This window comes from Pholcus phalangioides, unplaced genomic scaffold (genome assembly GCF_987345545.1).
Source record: "Pholcus phalangioides strain wild (caught in Gottingen) unplaced genomic scaffold, Ppha-v1.0 ptg000029l_1, whole genome shotgun sequence".
In the NCBI taxonomy this organism is placed as follows: domain Eukaryota; kingdom Metazoa; phylum Arthropoda; class Arachnida; order Araneae; family Pholcidae; genus Pholcus; species Pholcus phalangioides.
In genome coordinates, this window is record NW_028301619.1 from 6051724 (window position 1) to 6064841 (window position 13118).

Below are 13118 nucleotides of genomic sequence, written 5' to 3' on the forward strand. Positions count from 1 at the left end.
ATTTAAAAAAAAAAAAAAATTAAAAAAAAAAACTTGAAATAAATTTCATAATCGTTACTCAATTTCCCCTAAAAAAATTATGAAAGGAAAAAAAAAAAACCTTGTTTTTAGTTTTTTCAATGGTTAAAAAAAGTTCGAATGTCATTTAGAACGTATTACCCTGTCAATCACATTCAGAACAGCATGCAATGAAATTCACTAAATTAAAGGCGTATTCTTTGTTTACTGACGCTATTACTATTATTATCGAGAACTGAAAAAGTAGTCGAAATAATGAAAAATTTGTCCTTCGCACCAGAAAAGTAGGAATATTGTATTATATTATACGTGTGTGCATATCTAATGAAAAACTCATTTTCTCAAAGAAAAACTATCAAAATGCAGAGCAACAAACACATTCAGAAAAAAGAGAAAGAGAGAGAGAGAAAGGTTTTTTTTTTTCTTTCTTGTTTGAAAAATTCGTTCGTCCAATAGATGAAAGATTTTCTTCCTTCCACCCTTGGCTCCAACTACAAAACACGTCAAATGTTTGTCCTCGAAAGCCAAACCGAGGATAAGTAAGCCAAAGGAAAAGCGCTAAACTGATGATGTCACGTTTGTTCCGTCACCCGCGAATTTCGATTCCGAATGAATCTAGAAGGAAGTCTCCGCCCCGAAATATCTCACGTCATGTCCGTTTCACGCTTGAAATCGGGAGAAATGTCAAAATCCTAATCAGTTGCTGTATTGGAAGTGGAACCAACAAGATATACATGGAGACCAAGAATATCAGCGACACCAATAATAATATTCATTGATCATCGAAATTTCATTTTCATTTATCGATATCCATAGTTATTTTCTTAGTGGCAAATAGACATTTCGTGGAATTGTTTGAGAGATGACTCCGGCGAAGAAATTGTTTTTGCTTTTGTGGGGTCTCTTGGAGACATGGGTGTTCAGTGGAAGCATCCTAGGTTGGTCAGCTCTTCATTATATGCTAAAAAGACAGGGGATTTATTCTCATCTCTGTAATCCTGTGGAAGTGCCATCAAGCAATGAAACTTTTGTAGTGACTTCTGTGTATGATGATGATGAAGATACTGTTAGCAGCTCCATACAGGTGAGCAAAATTTTTATTTCATTTGTCCGTGCACTGATGTTGTGAATTTCAATGAAATTCAATGTTGTGAATTTTGAATTTTTTTCATTTCTCCTCTCTCAATTGTATGTATATATATATTTCCCCTAATTTTAATGCTTCATTTTTTAAAGAAAACCTAATATATATCTCTGTCTTATTGAAAAAGAAATTAACTAAATATTTAATTATATATTAATTAAAATTATTTCTTGTCATTTTAATATTGAGACTTGCACAATTTTTCAAAATTTTGAAATTGCACACAATTTGAAATTCACAATTTTTGAATTGCTAATTCCGAAATGGCAGAAACATCGATGTAAAATGGCAAACTATGAAAAACTGCAAAACATTTATCTAACCTGTAATTTAATTTTGCATAAATTATTTAATGAGCATAAAATTTATATTTTGTCTCTTTGGTCTGTATAAAAATCTACAATTTTAGACCTATCTTCGTCAAATTTTTTATATATACCAAACAGGACTCTACTTGACCAATAGGCTACTTTAAAATTTCCTAAGAGCTGGGCAAATGTGCCCGAAATGGTTAAAAAACTATCGGATAACAATGGTTCGTAGGCATCAACAATGACTTTTGGAATGTTTACTTTGGTTACAGTGGTTTCTAAACAATTCGCTTTGCACATACATGGTTATCTTTTTGTCGTTTATTCAATGATCCTAATATATATATATATATATATATATACAGAGAGAGAGAAAACCCAGGAAAAGCGTCATGTATTTTTGCTAGCTATTTAATAAATTGCGTGGTATGAAAATCACAGTGTGTATAAAAATATCAGATAAAAGCCATTTCTTATTTCCATGATGATTTTTTTTCATTTCCATGATTCATTTTTCCACAGAAAAATAGTTTTTTTCAGGATTCTTCCCCTCCCGATTAAAGAGATCAATACAGTATATTAGCTCAGTGAAAAAATCTCTAAAACTCTGCATATTTTAGTTTTAAAAATTAAATATGCTTCAATTCTGAAATGAAAATTGATAGAAAGTCATTGTAATGCCAAAAGTCAAGTTTATCATTTAATTGAGGCCATGGTCTCGAGGAATAACCCAATTTTAGCCGATTAGATGACCACAACGATCTTCTCTGTATTATCTTTGGATTTCGGATTTAGGTTAAAAAAGCTTGCCTTGAAAGTTATTAAGAATATTGAGTGATGATAATGATGATGAAATTTGTACTTAAAAATGTCGCGCAGCACAAAGGTCGTAAAATCGACATTTGTTGCTTTTATAAACAAATAAGTACTATCGTATTAACAGCCATCAGTCAACGATCAAGGTCTTTCTCACGTAATTTTTCCTTATGAATAAAAAGATATATCGAGAGAGATGTGTGCGCATTTAATATCTTTTTCAACTATGACAAAGTCAAACGATGATACGCAATCAGACGTGAAACATATTATTAAATGGTGAGAAAAAACAACTTAATCATCACTGATACATTTTTAAGAGGAACTTGAAAATATTTCATCGAATGTATGCAGCTTCTCTCTCAGGAACGTATCCAGAATACTAAATAAAATAATAAATAATAGAGTTTGGTGTTGAAATTCTTACTGGTCTCTATGAAAACCTGTTACATAATAATTATATAACACCCTTCTAAGAAGTTAATTTGGTTACAAGACATTTTCATATGTTTAATTATTTCAGTATTAATGCGTTTTCCCGTTTATATACGTCAAACAAAGAATAAATTAAGTAAACGGTAATTAATTGAGCATTGATAGAACCGGTGTCCAAAATGATGGTAGGGACTTGTAATATGTAGGGACTGCGTACATTTTCACGTATCGTTAGAAACTTTTCATGACTTCAATTTAAAATAATTTAAAATAATGAGGTGAAATAGTAGACAGAAAATTAAAAACACGGCAGTATTAAGGAATCATAATTCAACATGGCCGGTGGTAAATATTAGCCGATCGTCAATTTTAGGCATTTTGTATACAAAATAAGAATTAAATACGTGAATCGATGAAATGATTAAAATTACAATGCATGTATCAGAATTCATTAACTATATCCAGAATCAAAAAACTTAATTTTGAAAGAACTATTTGAAAACTGTATCACATTGCAAAATAAAATAGAATAAAAATAGAAACATGATATTAATTTGTTGGCGGCTTCATATATTTGTGTAGACATATTATCGAGTTATTTCAGTTTTGACCTGATTTAAAGAAATGATTTTGCAAGAAGAATCGCCTCGTTGGCAATCTTACGTTTCTCACCGAAACATTTCCGCTAATATAATCTTTTGTCTGGTGCCCCTAACCGCAGCCAAAAAAAAAAAATATAGCCACTTTCAGAATAACAAAAATAAAATAGTAAATCAATCAGGAATTGTATTGAATTCAGAAATACAAAATAAGAATTAAATTTCGTAATCGCGAATTTCTCCAAACTGATATAAACAATTTTTTTTTTCGAATCGAAGGAAGAACACAACATGTTTAGTACATTATTCCTTAAAAAGGGTTAAATCGTGACCTAGTGTTTTATTTATTTTTTATTATTCGCTTACCGCAATTGCGTATAACACCATCCGTGGTGTGCTATTATATAATTTGCAATCATTTTACACTTGAGTAAGCAAATAAGTAGCGCTAGCTGTAGCCAAGGAAACAGTCCTAAGAGTTACCGAAACGTTTCTTATTGGAAAGTGTTTAAGAAACTCTCTTTCTAGTAGGTCAAGTGCAAGCGCTAAAGAAAAAACTCCAATACCTCTATATAGACAACAAAATAAAAATAACATATGACATAATATACTTCTGAAATCCAGTATGCAGATTTTCACTGTCACGTGTGATTGGATTCCTTCGGTGGTGAAAACCCGATTCGGAATATCGAATTCAGTGATCCGCTTGAAATTAAATTGAAATATTTACCGCAATGACTGTTTTAAATCGATCTTAAGATTTCGAACGCGAAAAGTTTGTTCATACCAAAAATCTCTGATATAATTGCGCTCCCTTAATCTATATACAGCATCTGCTCCCCTACTGATAATACATACAATTATTCTTTCATACTAATTTAAGAAAAGAATTCCTTGGCCTTGGTATGTGGTGGATTTACCTTCGAGATTCTCCAAGGAAACATCTCATCTGGAACGTCGAAAGTGATTATTTCAACCATCCATGCCACGATTCGACCTCACAAACTCACTTTCTATCTGCGAGTCTTCTTTTGTCGTTGATTTTTGTTGCATCTGTAATGAATGGTCAAATGTCATAATTCCGCAACAATTTTTTAAATTGGGATGTCGTTGGGTGATTCGACCGAGGACATGGGAATATTGCGAAATTCTGGATTATACAGTAAGGGGGGGGGGGGAGCACTTGCATATTACATGAAAGAATTGTTCTGATAATTATATTCGGTATATTGGAGTTTGCACATGCAGGATAAAAAAACAACAACATAAATATAGTTTTTTAAAACTGGTTTTTTAACATTAGTTTGTTTCAATTTTTCGCTTGACTGAACGAACCTTTCAAAATAGAAATGACATATTTAGTGCTAGACATTGAAAATGAATAAGTGTTCTGACGGATACGTTATTGTTACATGAGGTGAAATAGACGCATATTTCTAGACGAAACTCTATAAAAAGAAATTTTACTATAAACGTCATTTTAGGAAATTGCATAAACTAGAGACATACTGTATTGATGCCGATTTTATCTTTCATACTAATATTTTTCCAGAGTCTCATACCATAAACACACATCTAATTCAATTCAACTCTCATTAATTCAAATCGTTTTCTTGAGTATAAGTGTTCCTGTATTGTCGTTTCAAATTGGCTCATTAGGCCATCCAAATGCATAAAATGACCGTAAGTATTATGAAGTTCCCATGATAATTACCCTGCATTTAACTTGTTTACGGTGAATATAATCACCACGCTTATTGTTGAGAAGACACTCCATTAACGGTTTCCGTAATCATCATTAAATTAACATATGTTAACTAATTAGCAAAGCAATGCCAAAAATTTGATAAATATGACATTGATAAGTTTACGGATATCGGGGAATTCGAATGAGGAAAATGAGAATACAGTTAGAAGAAATATTTCAAGGAAAAACGCCTCTTTAAGAGCGTTTCCCATTTCTTAGAGACTTACATCGATGTTATTAATGATTTAAATGTTGTTATAAACGATGTTACAAAAGATAATGCTAGGAATATGCACGACACGTTGCGTAACATTAATGGAAAAATAAAAATAAATGACTACAAATTATAAATAGTATTGAATGATTTTGATACATTTAATGGCATTGGCGTACGCAAGGGCGGGGGGGGGGGGTTTGGGGTTCTAACCCCCCCCCCCCCGAGCCTAGATTATAGTGTTATTTTGCAGGAAAAAACGTAACCCCCCTCCCTCTTCGAGAAAATTCTGCGTATGCCTATGTTTGGTGGTATATTTTTCTCATTAGTTTATGGAATTGCTTCATAGTTTTGCTAATAGATTTCTAACTAGGAAAAGTATTCGTAGGCAGACGAAAAAGAAAACCACGATGGAGAATATTTATCGCTTCAGAAGCACAAAATAAAAGTCTGGCCGGATGTTTTTAGGAAACGCTGAGAGAATTCGGGTAGAAAATATTTTCTAAAAGTATACTTATATAAGAACACAAATACAATTTGTCAGCCCAGAATACTTCATTCTTGAAATAAAAAATTCTTCAGCGTTACTAGTTTTATAAAAGAAACACATAAGAATATTCTGAAGTTTTCTGAAATAATCTGTAATATCAACGGGTTTTCGGGGGCATGATACAAAACTTGTGATTCTCATTCCTTACTCAGTCATTTATTAGGTGGGGAACAAAGTTCTTGCCAGAAATTTATTGTTTGGAAAAAAAAGAATACAGAAAGGAAAGCAAGAAAATATCTTCTGGAAGAAACTCATAAAAGTTTATTCCATGGTGATCCCACGATACAGACATGACCATCTTGTGTGTCAGCATGCTTCGGGCGACTTTTTTTGCCCTCGCACCGGGCAATTTCCATCTGGATTGTCCAGGGGAATTTCCATAGTAGAAAAAGTATCTTACTGTTCTGGCACTGTCTCTCCTGAGACGGAATTTATTGCAGTTGCAGCCCTGAAAGCACTAAGTTTGGATTTTCAGTGGAACCAAATGATGTGATGAGTTTTAGGGTTTTCAACAGACATTTTACACGTCACGTATTACACCTAAAAGTTGCAAAAAACGAACAAAATTTTGCGCGTACTACTAGAACACATTTCAATTTTTCCAAAACGATCGCGATTATGCAAATTAGACTGTAAACACGACTATTGAAGCTCGTCTGGTGCTACCTATCATTTCTGGCAAGAATTTTGTTCTCCACCTAATATTACAAAGCGAAGACTTGAGAAGAGTATACGAATCGTCTTGAGAGTTATTTTGGAATTCTAACGTGAAGCCTATATGTCGGATATCCGAAACTATTATATGGACTTCACGTACTAATGAAACAAAAAGTTCTTTCGTAAACCCGAATTTACGTGTTTTTTAAACTGTTGCATTGGGTTCTGAACTTCGGATGGACTTTGGACTATGGAATCGATCTTCAGAATTTTTGTCGGATTTACAAGTAGTTATGATATTGCATTTGCGCTCCAATAAAAAATGTCGATGTGCTATATTCCTTTTTAATGACAGATATCAAGACTGTAATTAATAATATAGAACAAAGATTTTTATACTATTCCTACTATCAAGGTAATGAGAGGAAAGAGGACTTTATCAGGAGATCGTACTCTTCAAAGCTAAAGAGATGAACCGAAAATAATCAATGTTTTTACATAATAACTAAATCTTCTTTAATAAAAAAACATCATAAACACTAGTTATCGTTTCGCTTTGATCATTGGAAAAGTGATAATTCTATATTAGCAATCGTGAAAATGAATCTTGAAAGGTGTGTACAAATACTATGTTTTCGAATGATATTTAAACGATGCGGGTAATATGTAATCTAATATCAATTAACATTGGCTTTAGTTCGCTATCTTTCTAATAATGATAACATAATTTGGGCTATATAATATTTTTATTAGATGAAGAGGATGGTACATGTGCTTTAGCGCGAGTTGCTCAAGTCCACAGAAATTATTGCCAAAAAGATTTATTGCTTTTATGACAAGTTAATAACAACTTGATCATTTACACTGCTCTGTTGGTAGTCGTCAGTTGCAACCATTATGGGTACGTGACATGCTCTCTGAACAAATTATTACCGAGCGATTATGATCTATTTGTTGACTTATATTTAACCTGAGATGAGAAGAACGTGTTTTTATACTTATAGAGAAAAAAGGAAAGGTAGGCATGTAAGGAAGCTCGCCTGCTGCTTCTGCTATATAACTTCAATTTTTATCGAACCTTCCGGAATTTTAAAGTAACCATTTCGCATTACGTGGTTGTTCCATCACATATTTGATTTCGTTTAATGCACCGGGATCATTTTTTGCTGGTCAGGGATAATCAGTTCTCCTCGTGTTGCTCAAAGTCAACTCCGAACGTCTACAATAACCCATGTTTGAGACGAGTGGGCTCGAAGATTGATGTACCTAAACGTTTGACCATCAGTTTGACATCGTTATTACTGCATTCTTGTGTATCGAATACACACATATTGGCAATGCGTATCGTACAACCACACGTATGTTCATAACAGATGATATTTCCTTCAAGGTGAAAGGTAATTATAGGTTGATATATTTTGAAGGACCGCAAAAGCGAAAGGGTTTTCTTGGAACTCCATCTAGACGATATCATAAATGGGCTTTATTACGCAGCTGCACTTACACCTAGTTCAGTATCTTAATATTCATGTAGCTAATTTTCGGCGAGGACATTCTCCTTATTTTTTGGGCACACCCAGGTGCTAAGGATGCCATTATATATAAATGCGATGCTTACTCTGGTGTTTTCAATCTCTTTTTGCTTTGATAAAACGAAGATACATAATTTTAAAGAAGCATATATTAAAAAAAAAATTGCATCGGCGTTAAAATTAAAATGGCGTTAACCTAATTGTCAGTAACTTTAATTGAAGACTGTTTTGCAAAGAAATCCAGTTGCTTCTTCTTATAGCTCAATGAAGTTTTTCGTATAATACTTTTTATGGCTTAAATAAAAATTAGGGTAACACGTTTCTATTGAGAGATAGATGATTTTCATGTTTTTTTTTTTAACAAACATACAAACAAGATTGTTTGGTTCATTTTGATTTTTCTCGCACTTTCTCTTCAGCGATATCTAGGATTGTTTATTCATGAGAAATTAGGTCCAGATAATGGACATGAAAGATTACTCTAGAGCAGACGAAAACTTCCGGTTGCAGAGCTGAGCAAATGACTCGTTTAACCAATTCTATTCTTTTGATACTTCCTGTTCTGCGTCCTTCGGTGCATCCTTTCGCAGTGATTGAACTATTTTTTGCTTGTGGTACACTGTATTTTAGTCTTATAACTTAATAGTCTTTCGAATGTATAAATCATTTTCCTGCCCTCCTTATAACGAAGGCCTTCCTTTCTTGTAATACTATATATATATATATATATATATATAAATGATCATGGAAAATGAGTCAAATCTTCAATTGAGACATATTGAAGTCAATGAGAAAAGGCAATAAATATAATGCTCAGATATTTGACTGATGGGACAAGCTATTTAATCGCTATGTTTAAATGCAAATTAGCAGGGAATTCCATTGGTTGAATTTAGTCAAAAAATTTGGTCAGATTTTCTATTGGTTGTCCATTATTTGGAGAATATCTGTCTGTCATATGTTGCTACATCTAATGTAGGAACGAACAGGGCCGCAACTAGATGCTTGGTTAGCTGGGATAAGCATTCAATTTTGGCGCCCCTTGTAATGATTAAGAAGGGGTGAAAGAGTGAAATTTGCATTCCTTCTGGTTCGGCGCACGGGCACCAGACCCGTCTGTTCTCCCCCTAGTTGCGGCCCTGGGAACGAAATGCAACCATTGAATAGTTTGTTGTAAAAAGGAGGTAGTTTCACTTTTATAAATTTTCAGTAAATCGATTGATCAACTTTTAAATTTCAAAGTTGTGCCAACAATTTTTTTTTCAAGCTTATCGTTTTTCATATGATTTGCCTTTACTAGCCTACAAAAATATCTTCTGCGGGCTACAGAGCATATTTTTAAATTTCTGGAGCTACATTCGTTTTGCTGCAAAATTATGATTAATGACTTTCTGGAAAAATGAATTTGCATTAAAAACTCATAACGCTGTTGTAGAGTTTTATTTTTCAAGTGCAAAGTGAAGATTTTTTGATGGCAAAGATAGTTTTTTTTTACTGGTCGAAGTCATCCTTGGTGACATCTATGACTCATCGATCGTGTTATCTACTTTCAGTCCTTCGCAAAATTACATTATATTTTTTCGGGCTGGTTCCATCTAATTCTCATACTTTTTAGATTTCAGTGGTCTGCATGCTGCCTGTCTAGAATGAGGGTTACCAACTGACCTGCCTTCTTTTAGATCCAAACACACAAGACACCTAGCTTAATACTTGAGAAACTTGGAAACCAAATCTTGAATTTACGTGATTTTTGCACCTAACAAAATAGTTTTTTTCCAACAAAAGCTAACGTATAACTCAAATCACATAGAAATAGAGCTAATTCATTTTGCAAAAAACGGTTCAATAATGTTTCCTTTCATTATTAGTTCTGGGATTTTGGGCGTAACTTTTTTTTTATTCTCTTCAGACAAGAAAAGATTTTACGTAAGTTTTAATCTGTGAGATATGGATTTTTAACGAATATTTTCTGTGTAATATACAGAGTGGTCCGGTTTAAGACTTTTTACAGAGGAAGAAAATTTCGCAAATGCCTTCGTAGGGTAGTAAAGTTACAGAAAGTAATAAAAAAGCAATGCGGAGATGAGTGTGTACAACACAGGGTTATCAAACACACAAAAAAATTAAAATTGCAATTAAGGCCTCAGTCATTATTGTTTACCACATCGCAGATCCGCTTCTAAAGATACAACATAAGATATCGTTCATTTAGTGATATGACACTGTTCATGTTTCTAACATACGGTATGCATTTCTGTTATCATCGAAAACAGCATCTCAGCGGTAGTTATTGAAAATGTTATAAACAATAACTACGAATAGTGTCGTTTTTTAACATAAAAAATATGGTCCCAAAATGCAAATGTTAAAAACAAACACACAGTATATATATATCACATCATTAGATGAAAACTTTCTTGAGTTGTGTCAGTTAAGAAGCGGGAGTGAGATATTAGATTTTGTTTTTAAAGTTCTTGCTATTCACAACAACCTACGGCTCACAAAGTTAACGCACGAATTGGTGAACACGTTCGAAAATGCTAGTTATCTCGGAATCTTCAGTCGTTTGCGACCACGCGTTCCTTGTAGAAATAGCTTGTTTTTGTATGACAAAAAGTGTGTATTCACTAACAGGGCTTGAATTATAGTCACAAGTTTTGTATAGAAGATTGGTTAAATTCAGGTTTTTGACCAATCCATGCCGATCTCCTTCCAAAAATTGTGGCTATAATTTAAACAAAGTATCGGTGAATACCACCCTAACCCGGTCTAAGAACTTTCAGACAATTTTAAATAGTCATTGGTCTATAACCAGATTTTTGAAAAAAATTATAAACACTTGCTCTACCAAAAAGTTTTCTCTATTTAATAAGAAAAATATTTATGTCGTATTTTTATATGTTTAATGACATATAAGTACATATTTTAGAACATCCATCTACTAAAAAGTCAAACAAACTTCTAGGGACTGAAAGTTTGGTTCGCTACATCCGGCACATATGGACACTTTCAAAACAAAATCAAATACCAAAGTGTTGAAGACCCATTATTTAATCGATTGTGAATTAATTATTCTAGTTTTTGAGGTAAAATTAGTGTATTTAGAGAGATGAGAAAATAAATTTTATATAAGACACATCTTTTCTTTAGAACTTTTCACTTAATTTTACGATTGTGAAAGTAATCTCGTTCCTAAATACGGTTCGACAGGACGGGGCGAAATTAGTAGGTGCATAATACCAAAAGTCGTTCGGAATTCATTTTAAACCCTGCAGATTTTTCGATCTAATCAGCTCTTATATGAATAAAATGAATATGAAGTGATAAAAAACGATCAATGAGAGAGAGAGAGAGAGAGATATTGTGACAATTCATTTCCATATTTATACGCAGATCTATTTGCATTTATATATACTCTGGTGTTCAAAAATTAAAATAATAACTTTTTCGGGTTGGTTGAAGCAACATGGAGTGCATCCCCAATGATCCTATGGGCAAGGGAGGCGATGGGAGCATTTGCATTTTTTTCTGAGAACGGGAATTGCGATGAGACAAATGCGTTTGGAAGACCATGTTAAATAACCGTACACACCGCTCCTTGTGTTTGACTGTCTCCTGACTACTTATTGGTGTACAGAAGAAACTTCTGAAGCCCACCGTGTCATTTTTCCGGTATTATTTTTATCGGAGCATTAACAGAGATACACGTGATATGTGTTCTAGGAAAACATTCATAAAAATCTTCATATATCATTTGCAAGTCATCTTGAAGACATCGATCGTGAGATAAGAAAAGATATCCCAACGCATCAAATATGGCAATTAAATATTAATGTTTTAGTTTCGAAATTTAGCATCTTCTGATGGTTGATTGATAGACCAGGACTCAATCTTTGCTGTACAATTATATAAATCTCATCAGCTCCTGTTTTATGTCTACTGAAGATGTTCACCGCAGTTGTAGACGAAATATTCAGAAACAATTTATTTTAGGCTATGGCTTGCTATATAGTCTGAAATCTAGTTATGACGTCGGCAGAGAAATTCTACGTAATTGTTTTACGGTAGTCGAATGAAATGTGCCTAATAATCCACAGAAACTTAATTTGCTTTCGAAAAAAAGGAAAATAAGTTGTTTTTTAGTATAGGGAAAAGTTATTTGTTACATAAAATTCCATTCAACTTCAAAGCTTCAAGAGATGGACAAACACATTTCCAACATTCCTTTTGATTAATTGATGAACAGGAAAGAGATCAGATGTGGTTCGGCCTGTTCAAGGGCGGCCTATCGCGACGACATTTTCAAGCCCATTTATGTATATGTGCCCTTGTGTTTGGATCGTAAATCGCCCTTTAAATAGGGATTATTAGATCAATCCAGATCGAATTCAGCAATTCTAGATAACCAGAGCTATTTCTATTGGTTGCCGCTGTAATTCCCGTTATTCATGTGATAACTTTGATTTCCGCTTCTTCCTTATCCCGAAACGTCTTTGAATCAACAGAACCCAAAGGAAAAAAAAAAGGCAGCGGCAATTATTAAAGGTAGATATACCAGTTTACGAGAAAATAGTTTCTATAGGATCTCGGAACAGAGGCCAAAGTAATTACTATTACAGCCAATGACGAATCTCGAGTAGCTTACTTAAAATGAAAAGTTGTTAAAAATATGATTTAACGTTTGATTCTTTAGAAATCCTCAAAAGGACTGATATGCGAGGCTAACATTTTATGTTTAGGTAAAGATAACAATAACTCACGCACAATTTCTAATTCGACGATGGACAACATCCTATCGAGAAAAAGATACTTTTCATATTCTTCTAGTAAGGCAGAAAATCGATATTAGCTTTGAACGTCACCGTAAGTTTGGCTTATTTCTCAGCTTCGAGAGTTTTTGTGGTCTAAAAGCTCATTATGTGTGACCATCATCGAAAAATAGGTAGCGTAATCATGAGAGCGTGTATCACACAGTTCCTATTTATCTCGTTACATTATGATGCGGAAAATTGTAATCTCACAAATGTGTGTGTGGCAAGTGGAAAATTTTTTCCCCACTATTACTATATATACGTATACAGCAGGGGTGGCCAAC

General features: G+C 33.4%; 1 protein-coding gene across 1 annotated transcript in view; it reads left to right on the plus strand.

Moving 5' to 3' along the window:
- The first annotated feature begins 716 nt into the window (after nt 1-716).
- LOC149067618 (equilibrative nucleobase transporter 1-like) overlaps nt 717-13118 on the plus strand; it is a 39676-nt gene continuing 27274 nt past the window's right edge. Inside the window, exon 1 of the mRNA XM_089252449.1 lies at nt 717-1102. Coding sequence (XP_089108575.1) covers nt 881-1102 — 222 coding nt within the window. The 5' untranslated portion in view covers nt 717-880. The remainder of the gene's footprint in view (nt 1103-13118) is intronic.